General features: G+C 38.1%; 1 protein-coding gene across 1 annotated transcript in view; it reads right to left on the reverse strand.

Annotated features, from left to right (window-relative positions):
• SYCP1 (synaptonemal complex protein 1) overlaps window positions 1–25,613 on the reverse strand; it is a 72,239-nt gene that overhangs the window by 41,645 nt on the left and 4,981 nt on the right. Inside the window, exons 3-12 of the mRNA XM_063297378.1 lie at window positions 21,831–21,877; window positions 20,071–20,235; window positions 15,340–15,407; window positions 12,300–12,373; window positions 11,385–11,443; window positions 10,187–10,256; window positions 7,082–7,155; window positions 5,410–5,518; window positions 886–980; window positions 542–726 (exon numbers count right to left, since the gene is read on the reverse strand). Of these exons, the coding sequence (XP_063153448.1) occupies window positions 542–726; window positions 886–980; window positions 5,410–5,518; window positions 7,082–7,155; window positions 10,187–10,256; window positions 11,385–11,443; window positions 12,300–12,373; window positions 15,340–15,407; window positions 20,071–20,235; window positions 21,831–21,877 (946 nt within the window). The remainder of the gene's footprint in view (window positions 1–541; window positions 727–885; window positions 981–5,409; window positions 5,519–7,081; window positions 7,156–10,186; window positions 10,257–11,384; window positions 11,444–12,299; window positions 12,374–15,339; window positions 15,408–20,070; window positions 20,236–21,830; window positions 21,878–25,613) is intronic.

Genomic DNA, 25,613 nt, shown 5'->3' on the forward strand with positions numbered 1-25,613 from the left:
ACTAAGAACTCAGAGTACATTCCAAGTAAAATGTCTAACCAAGGAAGTAAACTGTTCTGGCAGTGGCAATTTGAAGCTTACTCTCCTGCTTTCTCACCAATAGTCTCAATAAGCCTTCTAGCCTCAGCTGTGGGCATATAAGCAGCTCTTGTGTTTATTCATGTAATCTCTGACTCCTTTTCTTCCCTGCTGAGGAAGAGTTTCCAGCTAAAGGAAACCGCTCTCTTCTCTGCTGGGCAATGAGTTGAGTCAAGACCAGAAAATACAGACTGATGGTGGACTTTGTTTGTACAGGCCTATTAAGGGTAATCCAGCAGGTTCCTTCTCTCTAGATTTCTCTTGGTTAACCTCTGGTATATGCCATCTCCCTTGACCTTCTTCTCCAACCTCCAGACCTGCTCCTTTATCAGAGCAGCCTTTATGGCCAGCAGGCAGAGTCTGTAAACATTCATACCCTGCTGCTTTGTCCTATATACAAGGAGGCTGGTGTTTTCCCTTTGCCACAACTATCTTTTAAAATTTACACAGAAAGCCATTTTACCTTTTTTCTTCTTTCATTAGCATCTCCTTCAAATTAGAAACTTCAGTTTGGAATCCATCAGTAACAGATACATGCAGAACTCTAGTTTCTTCAAGTTCTCTTATAATCAATTCCTTTTGTTCAGTGACTTCAGCTAATGTTTTTATTATAACTTGCAACTCAGTTTCTAAATTCTTACAAGTATTCTAAAGAGAATAAAAATAAATTACATGTATCCAACTTACATGTAGTGATAAGCTTTTATAAATGATATTCTATTAAATGAAAATATTCATAATAATTTAAACTATATCCTGGATTTCTCATTTATATTCAGTCTTATTGGACTTAAAATATTGTCCTACCTTTGTATCTTCCAAAGAATGTATCGTACTTTCCAGTTCTGTCAACAAGTTTTGTTGTTTGCTTTCTGCTTTTTTTAATACCTCATCTTGTTGTTCTGATTTTTAAATATTAAAAATAAAATATTTTCAGGAAAATTTACAGGCACAGAATTAATTATACTTTATACCATTTATGCAGAAAAAATGTATGATTCTTATTAAATAAGCAGTATTAGTCAAGGTGGTACACTGCTTATACTGAGTAACCAAACATATCCCTCACTGATCTTTGCCTAAGCCTTCCTTAAATGCCAACCGCAGCTGTCTCTTCTACCCACTTTTTTTTAAAAAGGCTTTTTCAAAAAAAAGCAGTAATTGTTAACCTTTTTAATCGGTGGTAAGCAAGCAGCAAAGTTTGGCCTGCAGCTTCTTTGCCTTCTTGCTTCCCCTTCCCAAAGCCTTTTTTAGATTTAAAGCATTCTTCAAAGAAAAAAGAACAGCTGCATTCTAGGATATTGCTGCTTGCTAGGCAACTGACACTAAAAAAAAAAATTGGGGGGGAGAAGCTGCTGGATTTATATTGGAAAGTAAGATTTTGATCTGAAGGTAGCAACAGAAGTAAGAAAAATAATTCAAAAACAGAGGCTGAGAAAGCCAATGAAGTGACTTTGGAAAGCTGAACTATATGTGCATGTAAGCAGGAATCTAACTTAAGATAAATGAGGCTGGATTTATAATTGTAACAGAAAAGAGATTCAAAGAGCACATGTTCTATGCATTTGTGCAAGGGAAGAAAGGAAAACGGAAGTGACCTCAGATTAGCAATCTTTTAGATCAAGAACAGTGTTTAAACAAAGAGAAGACACAGAATAAATCTTTAACTTTTTCTCCACACCTTGCTGCCCCTCTGTGGACAGTAGGTCATGAATGCTGAAGAGTCAGCATCATTAGATTTGGATCTCCATCAATGACAAGCTAAGTGGAAGGAACAGAAAGAAGACTGCTTTCTCATTCCACCCAACTGATTTTCCCAAGCTAATGGAGAAGATAGAATTGGAGGAGTATCACCAAAAGCAAAAAGAGAAGAAAAATAAAGCAGAGTAAGAAAAATAAAGCAAAATATATTAGAGCCCCTTTTGATTCAGTGCCTATTTTGAATTGCCTTTTACTTTCTTACAGTTGGTAAATATAGTTTTGCATCTTTGCAGATGCCCAGTGCAGATTGTTTTACACTTGCAGTTGAGCCACCAGTAAAATCCAGTGTGTATTTCAGAAGTGGAGTCTAGTGAATTCATATATATACAAAATTTTTGTATAAATATAAAAATTCCCTTCTCACCCCTATGGGTGGTATGTGTCTTCCTCAACCTTGGGTCCTCTACCAGAGGCCTGGGAGTTTGAGGGTCCGGCGCAGTATCTTAGCTGTTCCTAGCACTGCACTCTTCTGGACAGAGAGCTCTGATGTTGTTCCTGGGATCTGTTGGAGCCATTCTCCCAGCTTGGGAGTCACAGCCCCAAGTGCCGCTACCACCACTGGGACCACTTTGGCCTTCACTTTCCACATCCTCTCTAATTCCTCCTTCAAGCCCTGGTACTTCTCCAGCTTCTCATAATCCTTCTTCCTGATGTTGCTGTCACTTGGCACTGCTACATCTATCACCACCACTGTCTTCTGGTCCTTGTCTACTACCACGATGTCTGGTTGATTGGCAAGTACCTGCCTGTCCATCTGGATCTGGAAGTCCCACAGGATCTTAGCTCTGTCATTCTCCACAACCTTCTGTGGAATCTCCCATCTGGACTTGGGAGGGTCTAGCCCATACACTGTGCAGATGTTCCTGTACACAAAGCCAGCTACTTGGTTGTGCAGTTCAGTGTATGCTGTTCCTGCCTGCCTCTTATACCCTGCCACTATGTGTTGGACTGTCTCTGAGGCCTCTCTGCACAGTCTGCACCTTGGGTCCTGTCTAGTGCAGTAGACCTCTGCTTCTATGGATCGGGTGCTTAGTGCTTGTTCTTGTGCTGCTATGATCAGTGCCTCAGTGCTGTCTTTTAGTCCAGCCCTTTACAGCCACCGGTAGGATTTCCCAAGGTCAGCCACCTCAGCTGTCGATGGTACATCCCATGCAGGGTCTTGTCTTGCCATGGCACTTCCTCTGCTTGATCTTCCTCCCATGTCTGCTGCTGCCTCAGGCATTCTCTCAACAGCTCATCTTTAGGTTCCATCTTACTGATGTACTCCTGGATGCTCTCAGTCTCATCCAGGACAGTGGTTTGACACTCACCAGACCCTGCTCACCCTTTTCCCACCAGGTATACAGTCTCTGTAGGGACGCGGTGGCGCTGCGGGTTAAACCGCTGAGCTGTCGATCGGAAGGTCGGCGGTTCGAAACCGCGCGGCGGGGTGAGCTCCCGTTGCTCGTCCCAGCTTCTGCACACCAAGCAGTTCGAAAACATGCAAATGTGAGTAGATTAATTGGTACCGCTTCGGCGGGAAGGTAACGGCGTTCCGTGAGTCATGCTGGCCACATGACCCGGAAGTGTCCTATGGACAACGCCGGCTCCAAGGCTTTGAAACGGAGATGAGCACCGCCCCCTAGAGTCGGACACGACTGGACTTTACGTCAAGGGAAACCTTTACCTTTTTATACAGTCTCTAGGTGTTGAACTTGAGGTGGAAGCCTCTGTACATTGTGAGGAGCTTCAGGGTCTTCAAATTAGCAGCCTCCATGTCCTCCTTTGGCCAGCTGGGTATCTGATGACAGGCAGGGCATACATGTTGATGGCATGGATCTTGTTCTTCCCATTGAGCTGGCTCTTCAGGACCTGTCTTATCCTTTGGTGGTACTTGGATGTTGCTGTCTTCCTTGCCTCATTGTGGTTCCCATTAGTCTGTGGGATACCAAGGTACTTGTAGGTGGTCTGTATGTCTGTTATGTGGCCTGCTGGTAGTTCCACCCCATCAGTCTTAACTACCTTCCCTCTCTTTACTACCATCTGGCTACACTTCTCCAGTCCAAATGACATCCCAATGTCCTCTCTGTAGATCTGTGTCAGGTGGTTCAGTGAGTCAATGTCTCAATTCACTCTTAGCATACAGCTTGATGTCATCCATGTAGAGGAAGTGGCTGATGGTAGTTCTCTTGTCTTGTCCATATATGGTTTGTTCCAGTAGCCCACTTATCATCAAATTGTCCTGGTTCCCCAACATCTGACGCAGACCTTGTTAATCCAGGCAATGTCCGAGCTGGCATGATTCTTTCAGTTTGTGTCACTCTCATATTTGAGGTAGGCAGGTGAAGCGTTAGGGGGTCTTTGCCCAAGGACCTCTACTGGTAAGGTAGGTACAGCCATGATAGATAGGTAGATAGGTCGATAGGTAGGTAGGTAGGTAGATATAGTTTTAAAAACAAAGATAAAACTAATACAAACTAATATAGAGTAAGGAAGTATCATGAGCACTGATGGTGAGCAGGAGGGGGCCCCTATCCAGGGGGGAAAATGCATGCGTAGTAGCGAGAATTTGAGAAGTAATTCAAAGAGACACAGGACAGACCCGCCTTGACTTTGGGGGTTTATCTGTATGGGTTTTCTCACACTTCTTCAGTTTGTTAGGATTTTCTGTCTAATGTAGCAGTAATAAAACACTAGAGACTTATTCCTCGTCTCAGCGTGGTTCCTGCTTGTTAGGACAGGAAGAAAGAAAAAGAAAACAAAGAGCTAAGAGTACAAGAAAAAGTAACAGAAATATAGAAAAGAAAAAAAAAGATACAAAGAAGTGACTTCTGATATTCTTTACAGCAGTTACAAGTATATGAGTCTAGTGAATTCAGAGGTTTTTCTTTTCAAACTCTGGGAACTACATATGCAGCTCTGCAGAAAAGTAGGTTTAAAAATAAACATTGTTTTCTTCTCTCAATTCCTCCTTATCTGAGCTTAAAAACCAAGTGAGGAAAAGATACTTCTACTGTTTACAAACCACTGTCATTACTAAGATTTCTAATCACTAGATGTTGCTAGATTAGAGGGAACTTTGCGGTGCAGGGAAACTGTTTTCACTAAACTGTATTAAGTGGTTCAGATATAACCAATACAGCAGGAAATGGTGCAATGGTGGAAGAATGCATTTGCCAAGACATCACAGTGCTTGGAGAAAACATGATTATAGATTAGCTGAGAAATGAGGTGAAGGAAAAGAAACAGAAGGAAGAAGAAAAAGAACAAAGAGGAATAAAGGAAATAAATCAGATGAAAAACAGATATATACCCTTACATAGAGAGGCAGAAAGAGGAGTCTCACAACATTGTATGACTGGCAGTATCGTTACTAATTTATATTACCCAGAACATTTTTCTCAAATTCCAAATGTATGTAATGGCCTCAAAAAAACTGCAGTCCTCCAGCCTGCACATAAACAGAGCATAAACACTGCACTGCTTGCCCTCACTCCTTAAAAATAGTCATATGCACCACCCAGGTTTTCAGTGATCGTAGTTCTAAGGACATCTAGTTTTCTATAATAATAAAGACAACTAAATACTTACTTCTTATTTCTTCAAACTCAAGTATTAACAATCTTGATTCCTGTAACTGAGCATTTCTCTGTTTCATTTTGTTATCTTTTTCACCATTTTCATCTGTCAGTATAGAAATCTAACAAAATGAATAATTCACAAATCATGTCTGCAAAATGCCATTTCAGTTTCATATTCTTGTGTTACACACAGTTTGATTTTATATGACAGGTAAACTAAAATGGAACAGAACATTTCTGAAGCTATACCAGAGAAGGATGGAGGAATAGCAAGCCCATGTCTTGTTCTTATAAATTTAAAGTCTGGTTTACACTAAACGAGAATTAAACAACTCACAGCTGGTCTCTCCATGACCCATGGAGCTGAGCCCCTTCACATTCAGTAGTAAGGAAAGGTTCACTATCCCAGGCTTTTTTTTTAGCACAACAGGGATTTTTATTATGGGGAGTTCACAATCTCCCCACTGATCTGACTGCAGTGGAGACTGTTACATGAGGAAAGGGCAGGAGGAAATAAAGCTTCAACTTCAGCTATTCATCCTGATTAAGTGGGAAACCAGTGATTTCAAAAAGGGGATGCTTTAACATCCAATGTCAAACAATTGCGGAGATGCTTTAGCATATGCTACCCACTATCAAACAATTCTGATGCAAGAAGATAACTGTTTCCCAGCTGATTACAGCCTTAAGAAAATAAGAATCTTAACTGGGATTATGGTATCTGTGTGTGCGAAAGAGTGAGTTTAATTTCACTAGCTAGCTGGTTTCCTGTCCCTCATAGTAATGGCAGTCCAAATGAGGACTATTACTAGGGTGAAAAAGTTTTACCTCTGCTTTCTAAGCTGAAGAGTCATGTCTTTCTCCACCCCAAGAAGGTGGTGGGTTTTGGTTAAACCCCAAAGGGTTGTAGAGGTTGCTCATCATAGTTTTGAGCAGTGTTTCTCAACCGTGGCAAGTTCAAGGTGTGTGGACTTCAACTCCCATAATTCCCCAGCCAGTACACATCTGATGGCTGGGGAATTCTGGGACTTGAAGTCCACACATCTTAAACTTGCTGAGGTTGAGAAACACTGGTTTAGAGTTATGTACAAAATCTTGCTACTCCCTCCTTACTCTGGTACCTACTTCCATTTTGAACTAATTACACTTATTGTGACATCCAACCTGGGAATTTTAAGTGGTTGACTCCCCTTCATTGGATATGTTCCAGCAGAGGCTGGACAACCATCTGTCTGGGATGCTTTAATTTGGATTCCTGAACCAAGCAGGGGAATTGGACTTGATGATCAAAATGGACCCTTGAAAGTCTATGATTCTATGATTTTTAACAAAACATATATTTTAAAATCTGCTAGTCTTCCATCCAATGTAGAAAGAAGATTTAAATCATTTAACACCACTTTTCCTTCCTCTCAAAAGCATTACTAATTTATCTCTTTATTATATTCTTATTACGACTGATTGTAACTGCCTTCTAGGGCAAAACTTCAATTTTTGGTTAGGGACTTCCATCTATACATTGTTATTTCTATAGGAACAAAATGCCTCTACAAAAGTTTATTTAGTTAGAAAAGGAATTTAAAATGCTGATTTATATACATTAGTTATAACTATTAACTGATAACTGACTTATACTGATAACTGATATAAATTTCACAAAAATATGTAATCATAAAACAAACCTGCTTTTCCATGGCATTTATCTCTTTCTTGTGTCCTTTTTCAAGCTGTTCTATTTTATCAGCTGTTTCTTTTACTTCCAAAATAACAATAATGTGCATTATTAACACTAAATTAGTAAAGTGAATATTTTATCTCTATACAGTAGTAAACTCCTTCATTTAAAATTAGAAGATAATTCACATATTTCTGTATGCTAATCATATCTCATACTGATTTCACTGCAACCTCAAATAGGGTAACCTATTTGTATCACCAGGGTCTTGGAGTGGATAGCATAGCAACACCATTTAAAGATGGCAGCTGATAAGGAGTCATGTCAAGGAACAAGACAGGAGGCTTATACTGATTTAGATAATGATCCAGATACATATTAAGAGGGCAGGAAACAGGAAGAGTCAACAGGATTCAATGAAAATAACAGATTTGGTAAGAAAACTAATTAAAGGGAGCCAATGAGGAAGGATTGATGGTTAGATACTCACAACACTGCCAAGGATCTAGGATTCTAGTTCCTGACACACAAACTGTTCACACACTGCTTATTTTGATGAAAGGAAAAAATAAAGTAGCATGAGGTGTCAGATTTTGTTTTCCACTTCCAAACTAACAGTGAACAGAGATCATAAGGTTCAAATGATGTCTCCACTGCATGCCTGGAAGTCAACTGCATGACAAATCCAGAAAGGGAGACTGAAGCACTGCAGTCTGAAAAGCCTGAAAAGGTCAACAAAAGGATTCCACTGTGAAGGCAGTCCTACACTACCAAGAGGGAGCAAGTGGAAGAACCTTATACATGTAAGAACATCAAAAGGATTTTAGCCACTGAAGGAGACAAATGGAGAAAAGCCGCAGAAGAGGAGATTGAAGCATGAAACCAAGTACCAGTATCTGCAAAATGCTCAAGAAAAGAAATCATTGAATTGAAACACTCTCCAATAGAAGAGATGCTAACAGATGCACTCACTAAGCTTGTCCAGAGACTGACAAAGATCCCTTCAAGAGATATGGGGAATTGTGATATTAGAGGCCTAAATCCAATGGCACTGAGTCTTCAGCATCTTATGACCTACTGATCACAAGGGGAGAGCAGAGTGTAGATAGAGTTAAGGATTTAGCTTGTGTCCCTTCTTTGTCTTTCACTCTACCTCAATCTTTCTCAACTTTTTGACCCTGGAGGAACTCTTGAAATATTTTTCAGGCCTCGGGGAACCCCTGCACATTCAGGCTCAAATATAGATCAGAAGTTACAAAATTATTATATTCATTTCATGTGTAGGGCTGTATATATGCATTAACAGTGTTCTTAAACTAAAAATAAGAATGAAACTTACTTCTTTAATGTGAAGTTGACTGATTTGAAAACTTTTTTTAATTAAATCATGATCTCCCAGGGAACCCCTAGTGACCTCTCACCGAACCCTAGGGTTCCACAGAATCCTGGTTGAGAAACCCTGCTCTACCTGCTCTTTGGGCTTAGTCACAACTAATTGCCCCATTGTCAGAATAGACAGGAAATCATTTCTAGAATGGACAACGTTCTCTATTAATCCCCCGCTCACCATCAAAGCAACCTCAGGATGTAATTTTATGCTCCACTTTTGAAGTACACTCCTCCAAGTATGGTGCCCCAAGCACTCCTGACTGGTTGAAGGCTAATCCCAGCAGTTCACTGACTGCTTGTACAGGAATAAACACCCTTCAATTGAGTCAGCACACATCATATTCTTTAATAGCTTTAATATCTCTTAAAGGAGATTTTACCATGTTTACAATCACCTGAGGTAGAAGAATTTCAGCCTCAGCTCCTAAGTACCACCACTTAAGTTAAAAAAAAAACAGGAAACAGTTGGAAGCCCAGGGAAAGAAAAAAAGTAATTACAAGTAATTTCTGCCAGGTTTTTGAACCATCAACCTTCTACTCACATGGCAAGAGTTGTGGGGGGGGAGGAAGAGAGAGAATTTATATTATATTTTTAAATATTTGTTAGCCATCCAGAGTAACATTAAAGAGATAGAACTATTGTCCTATTACAGCACTCATGATAAAAATAGGTCTTAAAGACATTAGAAAGAAGCCGGCAGCAGCAAAATATTTTTTAAAAAAACAAGAAAGCAAAAGCTGCATCAGCCTGCATGTTTTTGCATTTTGCAGCTTTAACTTTGTGTAAATAAATTCAATTGAAGTTTGTTTTCCTGGAATATAAAGATGGTAGGGAACAGCAGCAAGGGAATTGTCCAGTGGAAGGGTGTGAGAGCCTGCTGTCTAAACTGAGTATCTTGCAAGCTACTGCCAAAATGTCTCAGTCTGGGCAGGATTTTCTTAAGCCATTTTAGAAACAAATAGCATGAACACAGGGTAAGAATAGCTTAAACAGTAAGTGTGGATATGGCCTTTATCTGTCAGATTACTAATGTGAGTCACTTCCTTCTGCTTTTCTTTCCAGGCAGACATGCACATAGCACAGCTCTTGGATTCTCCTTCTGGTAGGATATAGGTGCTAGACTTTATCTATCTCGACAATATACTTCCTGTAAATAAATCTTTCAGTTAAAGTTAAAAAACCTGCTTCACTAATCCTTGCTCAGGTTAGATTCCAATCTAACAGATGCTTTCTAACTCTCTGCCTGATAAGATTATCCAGGAGCTAGGCTTCTCTTAACTACCCTACCCCACCTCACCCCATGTATTATTTGTAATACATCCTTCTTTTACCGTTACAAAGAGCTGCTTCATTAGTCCTTATTCGGATTAGATTGCTTTTCTTAAGGAACACAATCCAACGGATATCTCTGATAGAATATGTAAGTTTTGCTATATGTTCCCCATTTTGAATGTCAATTAATGTCTAAAAAAGTCCACTAGATGCTTCATATGTGTTTATAAAAAAGGAACATAGCAAAACAAGGGGCAATAATTTCAAATCCTCAACCAAAATTATACTTTTGTAACTCTAATTGGTCAAAATGACTTACACGGCAGTTGCAGAGGATCAAATAAGAACACAAGAAATAAGATTATATAATTCTCCAAATCTTACTGATTATTTAGCAGTTTAGTGGTTGTTTATTATCCATTACACATATGCCAGATATAATATTCTTACATTTATAATACTTTTCCAGTCTGGAGTTCTCTGCTTGTAGACGAAGTTCATCAAAGGCTTTTATCATTCTCTAAAAATGTAAATAAAATTAGATAAAACCAAACATTCCAGAATAACAGTTAATATATTCATAGTTTATAAAAATATTCAGAGTTAACATTAATATTTACTGTACACAATATTGTCGCATGATATAAATATTACATTCAGTCACTGCTATTTGCCTGCAATGCTTTCTCCATGTTCATCTTCATTTTTTAAATTACTTCCTTAGATTTCATTTGTTTAAGCAATAATGAAGATTCTAGAGGTGATATATAGGGGTTAGGGTAAAAGTCAAGCAAGAGGCGAATCTCAGGTGCAACTCAAAAATATTTTCATCTTCATTGAGGATTCTTGTAGCTAGATAGCTTTTGACCCTGGATGTCTTATAAAATAGCTGTTTTTAATTTTTAACCTTATAACTAACATTACTCTTCTCTTTCTTCTCACAATTCCATGCTTTACAACTGATTTTATATTCATGATACCTTAGAACATAGTAAAAAACACTTTTTGCTAATCCTGTTTATAAAACAAAGTATTTTGAATGCATGCATTTTAAACTCAGACCATAGAATCTTTGTGACTTCATCAATAAAACAGCAGGAACCATTGCTTAAGCTTCCTGTAGCTTAAGGCCATTATCTCATGTCCTGCACCCTAGGTTACTAAAGAACAGGTCTGTCTTTCTGCTGCTGCGATGGTAAATACATTTACATGGGAATAAACACCTGTACCATTTATTGCGAATTGTTGTGGTATGGTTATGATGATAGACTATGACTGAGAATTCCATGCTCAGCCAGAGTAGGTCCATGGGTGACTTTGGACCAGGAGCTTAAGTGGGATATAGGGCATATAAATTAATAAAATTGTTCCATAACATTATGTCAAAATAATGAAATGAGCATTACTAGTCAACTATATTTCCACCCAGTTTCTCCTAACTATGTTTTTAAAATAAGGGGAAAAAAGGGCCACAGCAAGTGAGATATTGATGCATCACCCCAATCACCTTCAGCTTTTTGAGGTAACATTTCCTCCATCCCTAGCTAAAGGACCATCTACTGGCCTCAGGGTCCAGCAACAAATGTATCACTAGACTACAGGTATAAACGTTTAATTATTTTAAAATATTTTCTCTTCAGTGTATTACCTCAACATTAATGTTAAGATCCACATACATTTGTCTGGTTTCTTCTCGTTCACATTCATCTTTAACAAAATTAATGGCATAGGAAGGGAAAAAATGTTATAGTGTCAAATAAAATATATCAGTAATAATAACAATGCATTATTCAAGTTATTCCCAAATTATGATTAAATGTTGCTGGGTGGTCAAGACAGAATATTTTAAAATTCATCACAATAAATAAAGCTTTTCTGAATGTCCTATCAATTTGTTCATAATGCTTTCCTACCTATGTTATTGAAACTTTTGAACTTTGGTGTTGGAGTAGACTCCTGAGAATACCATGGATAGCCAAGAAAACAAACAAATGTTATCATCAAACAAATCAACCTAGAGTTCTCACTTGAGGCACAAATGACCCAGCACAAATTATCATACTTAAGGCACATTATGTGAAAACCTACTATCTTGAGAAGTCTATAATGCTAGGAAATCTGGAAGGAAAGACAAGAAGACAACTAGCAGCAGTGTGGATATATTCAGTTATAGTAGTGATGAGCATACCATTGGAAGACCAGAAGAATGAGATTGAGGACAGATCCTTCTGGAGAAAATCTATGTAGTAACTAAGAGTCAACACAGACTTAATGGCACATAACGCATCCATCCATCTATCCAATGTTGAACCAAGTAAACAATTCTAATTTAAAACACTTTTTCTTTCCTACCTTAAAGCTACATAGGCATGATAGTTCCTGGGGAACTGACCAGCCAAGTAGCAGTTCTGAATATAAGGATGACATTGTAGACTATGTTATAAAACATTCTGTGAAGAACCACCCCACACTTTTTTCTTCACATATAAAGGAGTTAAATAGCATTAATTTTGTTGGTATTATTTACAGTATAAAAAAGGTAAACGTTCATAAGTGTATTTACATTTGTTGGACTTCTCCACAGACTGCATACATTTTTCTTTGAGCAAATTGCACAAATGTCTTGTAGCATTGTTTCTGAAGAGAGAAAGTAAGTTTATCAACAATATATTGCTAGTTCCTTGCTTTACAGAGAAATTGCTTGATAGAGGAATTTAAAACTTTTGGTAGTAGTTACCCCAGCTGATTTCAACGAAAGTGAAAGATCTATTACCTTAAACAAGGGGAGGGAAAGCTTTGCTCTGCTGGGTACAAATGTTTAAGAGCTTATTTGGTTGTTCTAACAAAATGCTTGTTGTGATGGGAAGCTTGCTTATTCATAATATAACTTTCATACAATCTTTCTCCATGTCTGAGAGGAAATGTACATGCTCTCCACCCATCCTTCAGCCAGTATAAAACTGTAAATACAGACATACCTCGCAGATATTGCAGGTTCGGTTCCAGACCACCACAATAAAGCAAATAATGCAATAAAGCCACACAATTTTTTTGGTTTCCCAGTGCATATAAAAGTTATGTTTACACTATACTGCAGTCTATTAAGTGTGCAATAGCTTTATGTCTAAAAACAATGTACATACCTTAATTTTTTTTTTAATCTGTTCAATCATGTCTGATTCTCAGAGACTGCCTGGACAAGTCCCTGCAGTTTTCTTGGCAAGGTTTTTCAGAAGCAGTTTGCCATTGCCTCCTTCCTAGGGCTAAGAGAAAGTGACTGGTCCAAGGTCACCCAGCTGGCTTAGTGCCTACGGCGGGACTAGAACTCACGGTCTCCCAGTTTCTAGCCTGATGCCTTAACCACTACACCAAACTGGCTATTACTAAAAAATGCTAATCATCACCTGAGCCTTTTGCTATTGGAAAAATGGCACTAATAGACTTGCTCGACGCAAGGTTGTGACAAACCTTCAATTTGTAAAAAAAACAGTATCTGCGAAGCGCAATAAAGCAACATGCAATAAAATGAGGTATGCCTGTATTAAACTTGCTGTTCTCATTACCAAATTGTATCCAAGCTTCTATTGCCAATCGTTACAAGTTTTCTCACCTCTATCCAAGTGTAGGATGATAAAGGGTAATAAAGGGTGATAAAGTATAAATTCCAGCTATCCCTGGTAATGTCAGAATAAAGAAGAAAATGCTACCTTAACACCAGAATAGTAAGGTTACCTCACTCATGGACTGTGTTGAGATGAAGACAAAATTATTGGGACACATCAATAAGAGTATGTTGCCAGGGCACGCTTGTGCTATGGTTTGATGAAAGTAGAGAAAGCCCTTAATTGGCTTGCTCAGCAATAAAAACTTATTTATAAAAAACTGAAGTGGTGAGGTTGTTCCATAGCATTTTCTCCTAGGGCATTCTCATATATCATCTATATAGATCGATTCAGATGCAGATGCAGATGCAGACAGATGGGCAGTGTATAACTTCATAAATAAATAAATATAGATACCTACCCACACAAATACATACATACACATGAACATCAGTTTGCTTAAGCATGGACTAAAGTAATGTCTCTCCCTCAAATTCCAATAAAATAGAATGCACACCAGAGTACAGAAAACACTGTGGCATGGAATGAGAGCATCTCAGTCCAGAAACATTTCCAGCCCTATCTGATCCTGTTGCCTGTAAACTCAGGCACCCCAAGTAGCGTGTAGCTGAAGACCTATTCCCTGAAGTTGGGAGAGAAAACTTAACCTTTGCAAAGGTGGCTTTATGCCTACCCGAAAACATGAATCACAAAGTATTTCAGGCAAAAGCAAAAGCCTTTATTAAGGGGGGAGGAGGTCAAAACCTTTTATAGGGTGCAGAAACAAATGATACACACATTCAGTATATGTGATACATCATAAAGCAAGTAATCAAACAATAAAAGAAATCATTGATTCTAGATAACATTCCACAAATGGCAAATTTACAAGTTACATCAATCCCTTTCCCAGTGAGGTTTGTATCTTTTAAAACCTGCAAGTGTATTCAAGGACTTCCAGAACACACTCCCTATTATTTAGTTGCTGAAAAGGCAAGTTCTCACATACCAGAAGAAATGGCCTTGGCCCAGAAGAAAAAATGTTTTCCTAAAGTTAGAAAAGAGGCCTAGACTGCCATGTTAGAAATGCTAATATCACCTTTCCTTAAAAGCTAATAATGAAGCCTAAAAATTCCAGGTAACATGGACGCTTGATGGTTTGAGGAAATGAGGCCCGTTCCACATGCAAGAGTTACACTAATCTGAAATTGGAGGGACTGTTTCTTCTGCTGCAGTCACTAGCTTTCTTTTCCTTGCTAAGAAAGTAAACACACTGGGGCAGGGTGATGGCTAAAGTACTGTAAAATTAAATTAAAATAAATTAAAATAAATTAAATTTGCATACATTTAGAAAAAAAATACATCTGTAAAATTATCATTAAAAACTAGGTGAATCATGCATAACAAATTAAAGTCTAAGACAATTAAATTGTTAATTAAAATTAAATTCTTATTAAGAAAATAAACAATAGCCCACTAAATACAAAATTTCAGTTCTGGCAAGAGGAAAAAAACATTAAAAACAGCAGTAACATTTGAATAAAGATAGCCTCTGAGATAAATGGCAAAGGCAGCAAAGATTCATTGGTAATTAGAGAAATACATCCTCCCAGGTGGTCCAGATATTGGCCAAGTAGAAGATTCATCACTTCTAAATAGCCTAGATTGGCAAGATATATGTCAATAATTGCTACAAGGTAAAGTCTCTTGAGTTGACTTCTGGTGCCACTTGGACATATCCATGAGTTTTCTTGATAACAATTCAGTAATGGTTTGCCACTGCCTTTTCTCAGGAATTTTTCTGACTACTTAAACTACACTATAGCCCTTGGATTTCCTGATCATTTCCTATCCAATTACTATGACTATATTACTTAGCTTTTTCTGATATCAGCCAAGTCAATAAGGTAGTGCCACTTGCTATAATCAATAATTGTTTTAAGTTCCATAAATTATTTTACTAATAACTTATTTTAGTAATATTTTACTAATACTACTTACGCTTTTAGAAGATCATTGTTTTCATGTATTTCATCTTCAAGTTTTAGGCTTAATTTTTCATTTTCAAACTAAATTATAAAGATGCAAAGGATATATATTAGTCCGAGTAAACTGTGACTCCCAAATAAAAACTATGGACTTTTCTTCATGGCTGTGTTAATGTACATTCCTTCAGTCCTTGAGTTGGCAGAAAAGTATGCTAGTATAATTTGGGCTGCCCCAAGGACAATCTTTATTTTTCCTCCTAATACAACATCCAAAGCTACCACCAATTACCCTCCTTTGTTAGAAGTGGGTAGAGAAGACTTTAGCCACCTTGCAAGTTGCCTGAATGACAGGTTGCTGGTCTGGTGTTGTTCCATGCCAGGAAATAACCTATCACTTGGGCTACTTCTGAATACAGCTCTACTGCACTGTGTGTAGTCACGGGCACCATGAAGGGGTTCCAAGGAGTAATGGGTCATTCCCTTCTGCCTCAACTTTGACTCTCAGCTGTGCCTGTGACTTGTCAATCAGGCTAGAAATGGAAATGGCAGACTCTTAACACTTTCACTCCAGTTCTCAAATACCCCAAATCCATAAGTGCTGCAAGTGAAGGAGAATGCTGGCAGTAAGTGGCTATGGCTGTCAGAACTGGAACTATCCCTTTAAGTACACAAATTACTTTGGAGTATACAAAATGACACTCCTCCTCTCCAATCAGTAGAAAACATGGCTGTGTAAAACCCCACTGGCAGAAGCAGAGGAAAACTTGTATGGCACTCTTTTGGGACAGAACCAGCAATACATAGCTGGCAGAACCCAGCTCTCTTTCCTGTATAAATCAATCTTCTCCACATGGAGTGGTAATCCTGTTTTTAAACAAAGCTCTACTGTTCTTTCAAGGTACCATTGAAGAGGTGTTTAAAAACAGGTCCAATGGTCTTTTACAAAAATTCCAGTGCCATGTATATATATGGAACTCAGACAACTGCAAAGTACCACCCAAGCATCATGTGGGCAGATGACCCTGTGGATTCAGATACCATCTCTTTCTTGCAGACCAAGGCAAAATGACTATAGAGGGTGGTGCTGGGCAACCAGAGGGGAGGGGTTTCTTTGTAGCAACTGAAAATGGCCAGTAGGAGCTGAGCAGATTCCAGCACCTCACCATCAAAACTTGGATGTGCCATCAGACTTGGGGATCCCAAGGAAGTATAGAGCCCATTAAATGGTTATATTGTATATAGTTAGAGTACAAGCTTTTTATTACTGTATTTTTACATTTAGCTTTTAACTTTTAAATTGTTTTTAATGGTAGAAGACTATGATTTTACTTGTATTTTAACTATGTACACTACCCAGTCACATGCAAGTGAGATGGGCACTTATATAAATTTAATAAATAAAATAAATCATTGTCAACATCATCAGTGAGGTATCACAGAATATTCATATCACAAAACATGTGGCACAAGAAGAGAAAACACTAATTTAAAACTGAAATAGCTAAATAAAAATGTAATGTAAGCCACTTCCACAGTGGGCTCAACAGGGCTGAGATGAACACTGTGTCATGAGCATAGCCTCCATGGGTGGCATGGAGTCTTTATGCCATAGCTAACAGGATGTGAAGATGAGCTCCATGTTAGTTTCTCAACATTAGGTAAAGTAAAGGGTAAAGATTCCCATTTAGCTGTATCTAATGACACACTAGGGGGCGGTGCTCATCTCCATTTCCATGGCCAAAGAGCCAGCGTTGTCTAAGGACACTTCCACATCATGTGGCCAGCATGACAATCAGGAAAACGCTGTTACCTTCCTGCCGAAGCGGTACCTATTTACTCGCATTTGCGTGCTTTCAAATTGCTAGGTTGGCAAGAGCTGGGGCGAGTGCAGAAGCTCACTCCGCCGCATGGCACTCGGGTCTCAAACCGCCGAACTTGCAACCTTCCAGTCAACAAGCCTGGCATCTTAACCACTGAGCCACCATGCCCCATGTTTCTCAACATGCACTTAATTAAACTGAGATGCTAGATCATTATACCTTCAAATCAGATCTGAAACTGTAGCAGTTAGAAACAAACTTTTAAGAAATGGAAGCTAGAATTCTTGTAACATTTTAATACACAAGTGAGAAGTAATACATAAATGTGTTCATGGATACCCTTCCTATTGTTTACTTTTGGGATAATCACTGCCTAAAAATTATTGCCTTATGATTCACTTCTACGAGTTATTCTGATTCTTAATTTAATTCTATTTTAGCAAACATTCTGGATGAGTATAAGAAAAGAATATTCACACTTCTTTTCAATAAAAGAAAGTTCTGAAAGTTCTTCCAGACTGGGTGGTGATGGTGGGAAATCCCAAGAATGAGGTGTAATGCGCCCTCTACTGATTGTATGATGCCATAACTACATACTTATCATTGCATCTTGTTATGGCATCATATAATCAGTGGTATTATTATGTATCAGTAGTAGTATTATCATTGTAATTACAGTATTCCCAAATCCTTGCATCACTGTTGTCATATTCATCAGCAAGGAATTCCATTTCAAGCTGCAATTACCACAAAAGCAAAGAGGATTAGGGTTGGAGAATGGCTGATTCAGCCTACCTACCAGCTCCTAGGATCCCACTGCAATGGCATGATAACATGACTTTAGAAAGTGTCTTAAGATAGCATAGCTGTTATGCCAGCAAGAATGAAGTAATGCCAGCATGGTGAACTTAGAAATGCTACACTTTTTTTTTTTTTTTTAAAGGGAGAAATCATGTATGTTTATGTGTGAAACTGAGATAGCAGGATGAGACAGTTACCACTGGCCAGCAAACGAACACTGATTATGTAGTAATTTTCTGTGCTTGCTCTTGGTAATGAAGGGTGAATCTCACCGTCATTTCTCTATGAATACTATAGAATTAAAAACATATAAACATATCCATGATCATAGTGTCTTCATGTTTGCAAACAGCAAAAACACCTTTGGCAAATCTCTGAACTTTTGAATGAGATGAGTTGGGAAACAGAAAGATTCGTTGTCTAAAAGTGCCCTATGGAGAAAGGGTAGCTTTGACAGTGTGGTCAGTGAGCTAGAGCCAGACATCCTGAAGAGTGAGGTTGAGTGGGCCTTAAGAAGCATTGCTAATAACAAGGCAGCAGGAGACGACGGCATCCCAGCTGAACTGTTCAAAATCTTGCAAGATGATGCTGTCAAGGTAATGCATGCTATATGCCAGCAAATTTGGAAAACACAAGAATGGCCATCAGATTGGAAAAAATCAACTTATATCCCCATACCAAAAAAGGGAAACACTAAAGAATGTTCAAACTATCGAACAGTGGCACTCATTTCACATGCCAGTAAGGTAATGCTCAAGATCCTGCAAGGTAGACTTCAGCAGTTCATGGAGCGAGAATTGCCAGATGTACAAGCTGGGTTTAGAAAAGGCAGAGGAACTAGAGACCAAATTGCCAATATCCGCTGGATAATGGAAAAAGCCAGGGAGTTTCAGAAAAACATCTATTTCTGTTTTATTGACTATTCTAAAGCCTTTGACTGTGTGGACCATAACAAATTGTGGCAAGTTCTTAGTGGTATGGGGATACCAAGTCATCTTGTCTGCCTCCTGAAGAATCTGTATAACGACCAGGCAGCGACAGTAAGAACAGACCATGGAACAACGGACTGGTTTAAGATTGGGAAAGGAGTACGGCAGGGCTGTATACTCTCACCCTACCTATTCAACTTGTATGCAGAACACATCATGCGACAAGCTGGCCTTGAGGAATCCAAGGCTGGAGTTAAAATCGCTGGAAGAAACATTAACAATCTCAGATATGCAGATGATACCACTTTGATGGCTGAAAGTGAAGAGGAACTGAGGAGCCTTATGATGAAGGTGAAAGAAGAAAGTGCAAAAGCTGGTTTGCAGCTAAACCTCAAAAAAACCAAGATTATGGCAACCAGCTTGATTGATAACTGGCAAATAGAGGGAGAAAATGTAGAAGCAGTGAAAGACTTTGTATTCCTAGGTGCAAAGATTACTGCAGATGCTGACTGCAGTCAGGAAATCAGAAGACGCTTAATCCTTGGGAGAAGAGCAATGACAAATCTCGATAAAATAGTTAAGAGCAGAGACATCACACTGACAACAAAGGCCCGCATAGTTAAAGCAATGGTGTTCCCTGTAGTAACATATGGCTGCGAGAGCTGGACCATAAGGAAGGCTGAGCGAAGGAAGATAGATGCTTTTGAACTGTGGTGTTGGAGGAAAATTCTGAGAGTGCCTTGGACTGCAAGAAGATCAAACCAGTCCATCCTCCAGGAAATAAAGCCAGACTACTCACTTGAGGGAATGATATTAAAGGCAAAACTGAAATACTTTGGCCACATAATGAGAAGACAGGACTCCCTGGAGAGGATGCTGATGCTAGGGAGAGTGGAAGGCAAAAGGAAGAGGGGCCGACCAAGGGCAAGATGAATGGATGATATTCTAGAGGTGACGGACTCGTCCCTGGGGGAGCTGGGGGTGTTGACGACCGACAGGAAGCTCTGGCGTGGGCTGGTCCATGAAGTCACGAAGAGTCGGAAGCGACTAAACGAATAAACAACAATGGAGAAAGGGTAAAACATACACTGAACTTATATTAGAACTGCATAATACCTTAAAGGTAAAGTACTTAGAATTTTTTGTTTATTTATTACTTAAATAAGTGTACTTCAAAATGCCAAAAAAACTTGCCTGTAGTTCTTGAATGGCTTTACGTAATGCTTCAATAATCTTTCTATCTTCTTGCAATTTTTTTTCCTTTTCCTTTAGTTCATATTGTACACTGACTTTCCATCTCTTGATCCTTTCGGCTTCTTTGTAAAGCCTTGAATAAAGCTCATTCATTGTCTCCATATTCTACAAAAATAGGTTTCAATAAGTTCATCTCTAATGTTGAATTAGACAACAATTAATTAAGTACATTTTATCTAATTGTTAGTACTCACATTTGCCATTAAACCTAGCCTTGTGTATACCAAGAAGAATATACAACATAAAAAGAAGAGATTATAAAATTGTCAGAAAAATAGTTTTCTCACCCCCCAATTTTCTACAGCTAATTATTTCTTTCTCCTAGGTGATTACTTCTTAATAATACCCTCCAGAAAATTTTATTTATTTTAAAACTGTATAAAAAGTTAATATTTTGAAATGTACTTACATGGTTATATCAAGAAATCAACACACTTAGACTGATCTAAATCAGTTTAATTTTCAGTCTAAAGTACATCTGAACTTCTTCTTCTGAAAAGCAAGTCTGATACTATCAGCATCTTACTTAAATTTTGTAATCCATGAAACTGTCACATGTAGTCATGGATAACTAGACTCTGACTGATTTTAAAATGAAAAATCATTCTAATGAATATAGATTTAGATCAGAGAAGCAAGATAAATGGCCTATAGCCTTTGTTCCCATCCATATTGTTCAACCCAAATATTTACCTTTCCCCCAAGAAAAATTTTTCTCCTATTCATGTGGTTTCAAAAGTATTGCTGCACAATGGACAAAAGTCAGTAACACATATCTGCATGTTAGAATTAGCCAAACATTAAAAGTTCATTCTTTTCTCCAGAAAGAAGAAAAAAAACCTGAAGTGATATGAAATATAATAAACTTGGCACATCTAAACAGTGTATTAACATATTACACAATAAATGCTGCACCAAGAACTGTAATATTAAAAAAAATGTGAAATCTTATTTCATATTGAGTGAAAACACTTTAATAGGGCCACAAAGATACACATAAAACTGCATTACAGGTAATCCTCAACTTACGACCACAATTGGGACTGGAACTTCCGTTGCTAAGTGAGGCAGCTGTTAAGTGAGTCACACCCAAGTTTACAACCTTTTTGCTGTGGTCATTAAGCGAATCACCACAGTTGTTAAGTGAATCCGACTTCCCCCATTGACTTTGCTTCTCAGAAGCCGGCTGGGAAGATTGCAAATGGAGATCACATGTCCCCGGAATGCTGCAACCGTCATAAGTGCGAGCCAGTTGTCAAGCGCCTGAATTTTGATCATATGACCACACTGACACATGTAAGAGCAAGGACCAGTTGTAAATCACTTTTTTTCAGCACCATCATAACTTTGAACAGTCACTAAAGGAATGATTGTTAAGTCGAGGACTACCTGTATAGGCTACATCTTGCCAGTAGACTACCAGATAATACTAAATACACCCATGAGCAAAAAGATTTTTTATACACATGAGTAAATAGGGTATTTTTATAGGAATGTACATTTTCATTTGGATATAGAGTATAGCCTGCTGATCTGCAATAGTTACCCTGTTTATTCTGACAGAAAGCATTATCCTATACCAAATTAGAGGTGCATTTATGGCAATTCTTCAACTGCTTCCATAACCAGACTTCAGGACTGAAATTAATACAATCAAAACATTTTAATAAGACATTATTTTTGTTATATAGTTAACTGACCTCCTGCTCTATCTCAGGCACAAGTTTTACTTTCTGTGGAACAGGATCTGTAAAATGAAACATTTTATTTTGATTATTCAGTATAAATATTTCTTTTTTATAATAATTTTATTAAAATTTACAGTTACAAAGATAAAAAACTAATACAAACTAAGAAAAATATAAAAGTAAAAAAAAAAGTGCAGAGAAAAAATATAAAAAATAAAAAGATAGTAAAGATAGTAAAGAAAAAAGAAATAAGGAACTTCCCCCTTCATCACAACAAGTACAAACAATTACAGTAACTTAACACCTTCTCTGATACTACAACAAAAGCTCTCTTCTTCCCATATCTCCATCTCTTATCTATAAACAAATTCTTAAAAGCCTTGTCATTTAATCCTAATCAGCAAAAGTCCATTAAGAGTTACCAGAAATAACAACATATATATATATTAACCTTAATCAAATAAACTAACTTTATATTCCTTTCCTATTCTTTAAACACATAACTTACCACTTTCTCTAAAAATATAACAAATCTTCCCCTATCTCATCTATAAACACATCTTTAAACCCTCATCATTCAATCCTGGTCAGCAAAAATCCATTAAGAGTTATCAGAAACAACAACAACCTTAATCAAATAAACCAACTTTATATTCCTTCCCTTCTGCTTTTAACAGTCTTGATCTTTAATCCCTTTAAATAGTGCCCCAGAACTTGATTTCATTTTCTCTTTGTCTCTTCTCAGAAAGTCCTTCAAAACTTTAACACTTCTCTTTTGTAAATCCAAAATGAAAAAAGTTATCCAAGTCACTCTTCTGGTTTGTTATTTGTATATCCCCTTTAATTATTACGATATCAGCCGGTTTCATTTGTATATCCATTTGTATATGTATGATCTTTATCCATATCATTCTTGTAACCTGTTATTTTTAAATCTACATTCAAATCAGCCTCAGTCTCAGTCCTGTCCAGTAAAGCATGTTCCTCTTCTATAACCTCTTTTAAATCCAGTTTTATGATAGTAGACAATCTTAAAAGTAACTTCTGAGTGTGTTGTTCCAAAACAGTCTTGAATTCATCCCAAGATAGAATAATTTGCTCCATTCTGTATTAGTGGGTCTCTTCTCCTTTAATTATAATATTTTAATCTGTTCTGGTTCCCTCTAGTGTTCAACCTTTAAAGTCGTATCTTATCTTTTTTTTCTGCTACTCGACAGCATTTTCCCATGGGAAGATTTCTTATATTTAATTTCAAAATCTTCATTTTTAAAATAAAATTCTAAACATTTTCCCACAGAAAATATTCTTGTAATTAGTTTCAATTTTTTATTTCAAATCCATCTGGCCCCTTAGTCCATTTGTAACTTTCCAAAATCAACATTCTAATCACCCTTTTGCTGTTTATTCCAAAACAGTTTTTAAGTCCTTAAACTTGCATAAAATTTCTTTCGCTAAGGATTGAAGGAGACTCACCTGATGTAATGAAACTTGCAGTTCTGAAGGTTCCTAGTATCCAAAAAGCAGTTAACAAGCAATTTCCAAAAGTGATTAAGAAAGGAAGTATGCAAACCCAGTGTCCTTTTGAAGGCATCAAACTGCAGCTTAGGCAAAGATGGCGATCCCTTGGCTTCCACAGCTCTAAGCCTGCTAGAGACTGCTGTCTTACAGTCTCCTCATGGGGAGCTACTGTCTGGAGCACTTGTGGGCAATCCCAAGTCCTCTTCTTGTCTGGAGAAGAATTCCAAGAAGCCAGTTCATTCACTGACTTCTTGTTTCGCCACAGTCGTTGGCTCTGCTCTTAGCAGAGCCATCTTCAGTTCACTATTGCTTCCCCAGAAGTCCAATTATTCAATATAAGTATTTCTAACAAGAAACAACACAATAGTTCTGAAATAAACAAGAAATATATACTAACAATGAAAATACATTGTATTTTCCATCTATACCTCTGGAGGGAAAAGGAGAAAAAACTTTGGAAAGAAATGAAGGTAGGAATACCTTTAGGACAAAATCCAACTCCCATTGGACAAAGAGAGAGAGAAAAATAACACAGATTCTTAAAAGCCACAACAGACAATAGATTAAACTGTATTGACTGCAGAAGGGTGGGAGAAAGAGAGTAGGAATAAAGAAGAGACAGTAGAAATGGATAGATAACTGATCAGATATAGAATTTGGAAAAATAAGAGATGCATCCCCAGACAGAAGGAAAGGCAGCAAGTCAACAAGCAACTGCCATTGTGATTAGTCTTCCCAGAAAGAAGTAGAAGAAGTGGCCTGAGTTACAACATTGCAATGGCGGTAATGAAGACTTAACTCTGCAAAAGTTGATGAAAGGAGAGGTTAAGGCCAGCACCTACACTGAAAAACTGATGGTGCTGGATGGGAGCTGGAATTGCCTGAAACATCATGCAGAGGTTGCTGTTGGTGATGTATCTTGAGGCCTTCAAAATAAGAGTAGACTCATATGGTAAGAGATCAATAAAGAAGGAAGTAAGAACACTGGAATTGGCTTTCTAGATGAGAGTCAAGGGGAGGGACCCTCTGAATTGTGGGGATAGGAGGAGCCCCCTCACCTCAATTTGGTTTCCGGCTGGATTGGTTGGGTATTGCCAATCCTTTCAGGTAGGTAAAGTCATAGGCACAGCAGGTATTCTAGAAATGATAGTTATTATTATAGAGTAGAATAACAAAATCTTGAAAGCCTGTCAAGAGTTTCTATTTCATCCTATACCAAACAAAATGGGGAGGGGTGTTATTTTGAATTTCATGGGACTGTGTAATCTCATCTGAACCCCCCGCCCGGCTCACTCATTCTTTCCCCATTCCCAAGGCTAGGTCTACATTCCTTCACAAGTATTCACTCAAGGTTGAATACCTCTTGAATGGAGTCTTGTGAGGTGCATAAAGTAACATCCTGCAATGTGATCTGGGATTCTTTTGATCTTGGGAGTCCCAGGGACTGGATAAGATCCTTTGCAGCATTAACTCCAAGACTACTGGCCTGGATCCAGGACCAACCTTGCTCTTTTGGGCAGTCAGAGAGACACATGTGGCTGGATGATCAGTGTCTCTTTGAAAGACGGAAAAGTGCCACCAGCCTTGAATAAGGCAGTGGTCTGTGCCATTTTCTGAAAAGGCTGTTCCTTGATCCAACTGTATTAAACAACTTCTGCCCATACTCCAATCTTCCCTTTTGGAGTACAGCTTTGGAGAAAGTGGTGGGATAGAGGATCCTAGATAAAGCAGTTTATCTAGATTCCATCTGGGCAGAATTTGAACCTGGACATGGTTTGAAAACAGTACTGGTTACTCTGACAGATGGCCTTTGTTGAGATTTGAATGGAGCTAGTATGCTCCTCATCCTTTTAGAGATCTTAGCAACATTCAATACCACTGACCACATGATATTCTTCTAGAACACCCACAGATACTTGGGATAGGGAATATCATTCTAAGGTAATTCTGCTCTTTCCTAAGTGGATGGTTCCAACTGATAGTCATGGGGGAATTGCAACGGAGCACATGATTGTCACAGCACTCAGCTCTCTCCTATACTATCTTTTACATGAAACCACTGGGAGGGGTCATCCATCAATTTGAATTGAGAGATCATCAGTATGGGCCTAATAATCAGTTATACATCTCCATCTCAGGCTGGGCTGAAGATCCTGTCAAGTGTCTGGAAGCTGTGAGGGATTGCATGGAATGAATCCTAACAAAACAGAATTACTGACTGTACAGCAACATTTTGACTCTAATTTGGTTCTGGTTGTTGCTCTAAATGTCCCATGG

This window comes from Candoia aspera, chromosome 3 (assembly GCF_035149785.1).
Source record: "Candoia aspera isolate rCanAsp1 chromosome 3, rCanAsp1.hap2, whole genome shotgun sequence".
NCBI classification, from domain to species: Eukaryota; Metazoa; Chordata; class Lepidosauria; order Squamata; family Boidae; genus Candoia; species Candoia aspera.